This window comes from Choloepus didactylus, chromosome X, assembly GCF_015220235.1.
Source record: "Choloepus didactylus isolate mChoDid1 chromosome X, mChoDid1.pri, whole genome shotgun sequence".
In the NCBI taxonomy this organism is placed as follows: domain Eukaryota; kingdom Metazoa; phylum Chordata; class Mammalia; order Pilosa; family Megalonychidae; genus Choloepus; species Choloepus didactylus.
The window spans coordinates 117,707,442-117,714,514 of NC_051334.1; the positions used below are offsets into that span (position 1 = coordinate 117,707,442).

The 7,073-nt window shown below is 39.7% G+C and overlaps 1 protein-coding gene across 1 annotated transcript; it reads left to right on the plus strand.

Annotated features, from left to right (window-relative positions):
* Positions 1 to 738: 738 nt before the first annotated feature.
* TCEAL7 (transcription elongation factor A like 7) lies at positions 739 to 2,120 on the plus strand. Its single transcript, XM_037822626.1, has 3 exons — positions 739 to 809; positions 1,408 to 1,478; positions 1,782 to 2,120. Exon 3 carries the CDS (start codon positions 1,822 to 1,824, stop codon positions 2,068 to 2,070), a length of 249 nt encoding a protein of 82 aa, XP_037678554.1. The 5' UTR covers positions 739 to 809; positions 1,408 to 1,478; positions 1,782 to 1,821; the 3' UTR covers positions 2,071 to 2,120.
* The last annotated feature ends 4,953 nt before the right edge of the window (positions 2,121 to 7,073 follow it).

Genomic DNA, 7,073 nt, shown 5'->3' on the forward strand with positions numbered 1-7,073 from the left:
CTCACAGGGGAAGCCTCTATCTGCCTTGTACATTTAAAATTTCCAAAAATGTGTCTGCTGGGAGGGTCTATATTTATATTTTGACTCAGCAGCAGAAACAGGTGGCTGGGTCTTTTTTTCCTCCAATCTTGAATCCTTTTCCAAATATACATGTCTTTATCACATTTTATGATTGTTAAAATAATATAATAACTTTATGGATCATTTGGGAAAATATGTGAAATTATTAGAACAAAAGTAAAAAATACAATCTCAATCATTACTTCCATTTTTAACTTACCTTCCTTCTCCTACAATTTGGTTGCAAGGATTGGACTGCAAGGGAAGTGCTGACTGTTAGTGGCTGGAAGGAGGGTGAAAGAAAGAGTGCTACTTTTTTGTTCTTGTAGCCTAGAAGAGGAAAAGTAATTCTCCCTCTCAACAATACCTCTTAAAAGGTAGCAATGGTTAATATGACTATGCAAAGATGCAGCCCCTCCATGGTTATCAGAGAAAGGCAAATTCCAGCCACAGGGAGAAGGGGCCACTTTTGACCTTTGGAATTAGCAAAGGCAAAAATGAGTGACAGGGCCTGGTGTTGTGGGGATGGAGGGTTGGTAAGCCCTCCCACTCCTGCAGCACTGCTGGTGGGAGGAGAAAGTGGGGACCAGAGTTGGAGGATGACATAATCCTCACGTGATCAGGAGCTGATATAAACCGAAGTCTTTATATTCCCAGGCTTAGTTTTCTTCTGGGCACCAGCTCCTTACTGCCCTGCAGTCCTGCGTGCTTTTGGCCAGGGAAGAAGGAAGCAAATTCTTTAAAACCCAGTAGGTGGATGTGAGGGAACCCTGGGGCAGTAGTAGCCGAATCCAGTGATTGGAATGGGTCCAGGCTTGCTTTTCAAAAACCTCTGCAAATTCATCTGAGATAATTGTATATTTCGAGGTGGGGAGGCGGGTGGGAGGGGGCAGCGGTAGGGGTAGTGGTGTGGTGGATTGGGAAGAAGGTGGAAGTCTCCTGAGAGAAATAATCACCTTCTCTCTCATCTTGGCAAGCTTTCCTTTCATCTCTCTCCCAGTTTTTAATTCCATTGGAGGAAATGGCAAGCCTGGGTTGTGAGCTGGTGGGTGGAGAATGGCTGGAATCCAGAGATGTGAACAGAGAAATTTAGAGATCATTTGAAAATAGTTGGACTCTTTCACTGCCCACCTGCTTGCAAAGTCCAGGACTGATACTGAGGAGTTGGTGGTATGGACAGTGATCCAGAATGAGGGGATAGGACAGGAAGGGAAACAAGAAGTAAGAAATTTTGGGTGATGATGGCGATGAGGGTGCCAGAATCAAGAAAATAACGTGCCTTGTCTCTGGGGCTGGTTGTTCCATAGAGCACTCCTTTCTCCCCACCCCTTTCCTTTCTGTCTACAGGTCTGAAGTTCTCTTGTTCACAGACATCTCTTGGCTAGTAAAACAGGAGGAAACTACCCTGATCAGCACAGGTCTGTGTGAGGGAGGCACTAGATTAGGATCTGAGGGTGGGAGTTGGGAAGGGCGAGAGCTGGGTAAAATTTGCAGCTTCACAGCTCACCTTACCATCTGCTTTCTTTCTCCCTCCAATTGGAGAGGCCTTGTCTGCTAAGGAAATGGGGGAAGGGGAAGGGGAAGGGAGGCAGAGAGATGAAGGTGGAGGGAGGAGTGGGACCTGTGGTGAAAGATTAGGCCTCAAAGAGAAACTGACAATCCTGAATCAAGAAGAGAAACCGAGTAATTTGTCTCTGTATTTTCTCCCTGGAGTTAAGCAGCAAACAACAAAAACATCATGCAAAAAACCCTGCAAAGAAAATGAAGGAAAGCCAAGTGCCAAAGAGTGAGAAAGAACGCCCTTGTGGAGAATCTGAACGCCATCAAACGGAAGGGAATTTTAGGCAAAGGCTGCTTCAGTCTCTCGAAGAATTTAAAGAGGACATAGAATATAGGCATTTTAAGGATGAAGAAATGACAAGAGGAGATGAGATGGAAAGGTGTTTGGAAGAGATAAGGGGTCTGAGAAAAAAATTTAGGGTACTACATTCTAACCATAGGCATTCTTAGGACCACCCTTATCCCATTTAAATGCATTTTAACCCTGAATTCAACTATATATGGTTATTAATATTGCTACCACTGCTTTTTTTTCTGCATTTCTTGCTAAATATTTGCTAAAATCTTACTCCAATCCTTCAATGTTGCTTTGATTTATATATGATTGTTGTTATCAACATATATTTTGACCCAGATTCATTCATTTAGTAAAAAGGTTTCATTCATTTGCATGGGGAGATGCTCACTGTACACTGTACAGTGAAAATAACAAGTGGCAAAACAGTATATATGTGTGTATGTGTGAATATATATATATTACCATATATGTGTATTTATATATGACATAATGGAAAGGAAAATGTCTGAATTATTAAACTTCAAAAAGTTAATAGTGAGTCTCTGTGTAATTTATATTTTATTTCTTCTTTTTGCATATCTCATTTTCAAAAAAATGAATATATATTTACAAACACACGTGTGTATATTACTTGTGTCACACACACACAAAACCAAAATAAAAAGACACAATTAAAAGAACTTGTCAATCACTCTTGAAAGTCAGTGAAACTTAATAAATTCTTAACAGAAATATAAAAAAGAAATGTAAACTTCAAATTACCTCTGGATCTCTGTCAGAGGAATAAAACTAACAATTATTACAGATACACTCATTTTAGACTCAGTCTTTTCATGAGGGAAATATTTGCTTCTCAGGGTTTCTGTGGAGAAGAAATGAGGTAGTAACTGTGAGTTGTGCTTTGCAGACTCCAGTTTTCACCTACATACAAGACCCCAACCCACTGTAGAACCATTAATTATTTGAGGGAGGGCCCTGATATAACTCAACCTGTGCTCATGAACAACTCCAGTAGGATGGAAGGTAGGGGCTTCCATGCGATTCCTCTCCTGTTGAGCCCTGCCATGCCTGCTAGGCACTGCTGCCTCTTCATCTGGGTCCCTTATGCTCTGCTCACCCTCTCTACTTCTGGTGCACTGGAGTCCTTGCATGCCAAAACCCCACCGAGTTCCCCGGAGTCTCCAGTGGGCCAAACCTCCCATTCTGTCTTCTAAATCCTCTCTCTGCTTTATAGTGACACTTAACAAAGGTGGGTGCTCCAGGATTGCTTAGGCCACATGTCTTAACAGAGCTCTTAGCGAAACTACCCCTTCCGTTTTCAATCATAGGACCCCACCTCTCCCCAGAACTTAGATGTGATAGGTCCATTAGGGAGTTGGTTGAGTACAAGTTGGAGTGAAAGACATCATGCAGTAGCCAGAGTTGCTGTCTAGGTTTAAGGAATAAAGTTTTGTCATGTATGAGATGATCTCTCCCTGAAGGCTCCTGGAAGCCTGACATACTGGTTCAGAAGACTCTTGGGATGCTTGTGTAAGCTGCACAAGGTAATACAGAGAACAGATACAAGTGTTAGGTTTTTTGACCAGGAAGAGAAGAGACCAAAGCTCAAAGTAAAGACTACGTCATGTTCTTCATTATATTCCTATCGATTAGTGTTGTGCCTAACATATAGTGAGTGCTTAATAAATGTTAACTTAATTAGGATTCTACTGTTCTCAGTGCAGTTCTATTTCTGATTACATAAATTTGGCAATAACTCTACTTCTCTACTTACATTTTCAAAAGAAACAGCAGGAGAGGGATTATTTCCCAAAGTTAGTTTATAAAATTACTGTAACATTGTATAACCCATGTCTCTCAAGCCAACTCTTTGCATTATAATAATCCAAAGTGCTTATTAAAAATACAAAATTCTAGCACATACCTTCCATACATACACATACACTTACAAGCCTACTGAATCATAATCTTTGGACTTTTGGCCATGGAATTCCACTTTTTGGTTTCCATGAGATCACGATCTCCATTACTGCCTCATAACCCTCACTATAAGCTCTGCTTCAGCTGAGCTGTGTAGAAGGAGTCTTTCTATAATCAAAGGGCTTAATGTTTTATAATTTATAAGTGTTCCTAAAAAATCAACAAGGAAATAGTGGTTATCATAAGCTGAAAATTTAGAAAGGATATAAATAGTGTCCCCTAAAGAAACCTATGTGGAGAATAAACATTATTCAGCCTTATAAGGAGGCAAAAAGACAAATTTAAAAAATTAAAATGACAAGGTATTGTTATCTATATATCAAATAGGCAAGCAAATGTTTAAAATATTCAATTTTATTAAGGATGTATTAAATGTTATTAAAGATGTGCTTCAATTCACAGTAAGTACCAAAGCTGCATATTTTGCATACTCCATAACTTAACAATTCTACTGCTTGGAATTTGTCCTAGGGAACTGCCCATGGTGGTGAACAAATGTTCAGCTATAAGCATATTTATTTAAGGATTGCACATATTTGCAAATTTTTTTGTTTTGTCTTTTAGCATAAGCATTAAGCAACATGGGCTAATCAATCAGAAATAAAGAATGTAAATTCCTATTCACCACATTCACAAAAATAAATTCCAGGAGGATTGAAGAGGAAAATGTAGTAAACAAAAATAAAATATTACAATAACAATTGAGAAAAAAATTGTACAATCTTGTCATTGTGATTATCTTCTTAAGCATGGTAGAAAGCCCCAAAGTTATATAGGAAAAGATATAAAAGGTCTGAAACCAAAAAATAACCTGGGAAAAATATTTACAATGCCATGAAAATAATGGGAAATCTCTATAATATCCCAATAGCTTTTACAAATGTAAAAGGAAAGACAAATAAATCAATAAGAATATATGCATACCAAATGATCCAGCACTTCCACTGTTTTTTAATACCATAGAGATATACGTGCACATGCACCAAGAAAGCATATACAGCCATTTATTGTGGCATTGTTTGTAAAAGCCAAAATACTGAAAACAAATTTTCATCAATAGGGAAATGGTCAAACAAATCATGGTCAATATATACCACAAAACTATGCATTCATCTCAAAATCGTGTGTTCCAGAGGGTACCTGTGAAAGGAGAGGTGAAAGATCATCTAAAGTTGTTTATAAGTCTTAAAAATGTGTTATATTGCATTTTATGGCCTTAACTTATATGCAAGGGAAACTGGAAATTATAAAAGAATACATACCTTTTAACCAAGCAGTCTTAACTTTCAGAAATCTATCCTACAGAAATGAAAGCAATTGCTTCTTGGCCTTTTGGCTAAGACCAAGTGTAGAAATGAAAGCATCAGTGATTTGAATATGTGTAGAAGCATGTTCATTGCAAGCAACATTGTTTCAAAATATAGAAATAACTATAATGTTAATTAATAGGGGAATTGTTGAATAAATTAAGGTACATCCATACCATAAAAAGTAGAATTATATGGATCTGTATCTACTGACCTCAGGTTTATGTAGAATATACCAAAGAATGTATGAAAATCTTCTCAAATAAGTGAATTTAGCAAGTTTGTAGGTGCAAGTTCACTATACAAAAATATTTTGTTTCTATGAACTAACAATGAACAATTGGAATTTGAAATTTTATTTAAGTACCATATAATATACTGTGAGAAACAAGCACTATACCTAAAAATGAATAAATGCTCATGCAATTGTGGAGAAGAAAAGAATTTATTCATGATCTTGCAAGAACGGGCATGCAACAAAAATGTGGTGGTTGCTGTGCCAAACAATAGACCCAGCTCTATTTATTCCCTATGCCTAACCCGCAAGTCCCTCCCCTGTTTCTCTAGAGGCTGGATACTTCAGAGGTTACATTCTATTCAACAAGCCTAACAAGCCTAACTAGCCTGCGCAAATTTGAAACATGCAGCCTGTCCAAATTTGAAACATTTGAAACAACCCCCCCCCGCCCCGGCTATAACTGTTATGCCCATATATGGTACTGACACCACCTCTATGCTTAGTGGCCTCTTTCCTTTGTTCCTTAACTGCAGAGTCAGTCTAAGCTAGTTTGGTAACAAGTTATGAGGCTATTTCGGGAAACTCCACCCCCAAGTCTCCATCTTGCAAGGACAGTGGGTGGATAAACAGGAGGACCAGCCACCAATTACAGCTTGGCTTCTAAACCCTCTGCCATTCCCCTGAGCTGCCCCCACCCTGTGTGAAAGCTAAACTTAATCTAATTCTCACATATATCAACAAAAAATGAAACAGGAAAAAATCTCACAGATATACTTGTGGGTGTGATGAAATCCACAAAACACTAATAAAAGAAATCAAAGAAGAAAAAAAAGCAATGGATGGTGGCATAGAGAGGAGTGGAAGCTAAGCAGTCCCCCTGGAACAACTGAAAAAAAAAAACAGAAACAGCTAGTAAATAATCCAGAATAACTGCAGGGGGACAAACATGACCGTCCACTCATCATACACTAACCTGAATTGGGAGGAATGCCCCAGATCACAGCATAAAATCTGTAAGTAAGAACTGTGGATCCAAATTGGGAGACCCCTTCCCCATAGCCCAAGCTACAAAGCCTCGTAGTGCCAGAAAGAAGCTTTCTCCCAGCAAGTGAATATAGCTCAGCTGAGCTCCAACTGGGGTTTTAATTAGTGAGTGTGAACTGCTCACTATGAGGTACGAATCCCCAACAAGTAGACAGAGGCTTTGGGTGATGACTGACCTTGGAGAGCCGGAGGGTTGCCATGGACTAGCTCTGTTCCTTTTTCGACTCAGTGGAGAAAGCCTCTGCCATTTTCAGTTCCCAGTTCTGTGACCCAGACAGCGGTGTGGCACAGGCAGGGAGAGACCACTGAAATGCTAATGACCTCCCCCTAAGGCATCTATCTTCTCTAAGAGGAAAGGGGTGAGGCCCAGCTCTACTACCTGTCTTTCATTCAGAACTTACACCAGTTAAGAATTATAGGCTAATCTTTGCATCAGGCAGAGAGCACCCCTGCATGACTCAGCGGCCCAGGGCTTCCCTTGAGGGACGAAGCGCACTAGTGACGTAGCACAGCCTTCCCACAGCAGAGGTCTTGGAAGATCACAGCTGAGGAGGGGGGCCTGCTCGGAAAACCCAGGGATGCTAAG

What these genes read in the sequence shown, in the direction of transcription:
- TCEAL7 (XM_037822626.1), top strand. Translation starts at nt 1,822, where the DNA reads ATGAAGGAAAGCCAAGTGCCAAAGAGTGAGAAAGAACGCCCTTGTGGA.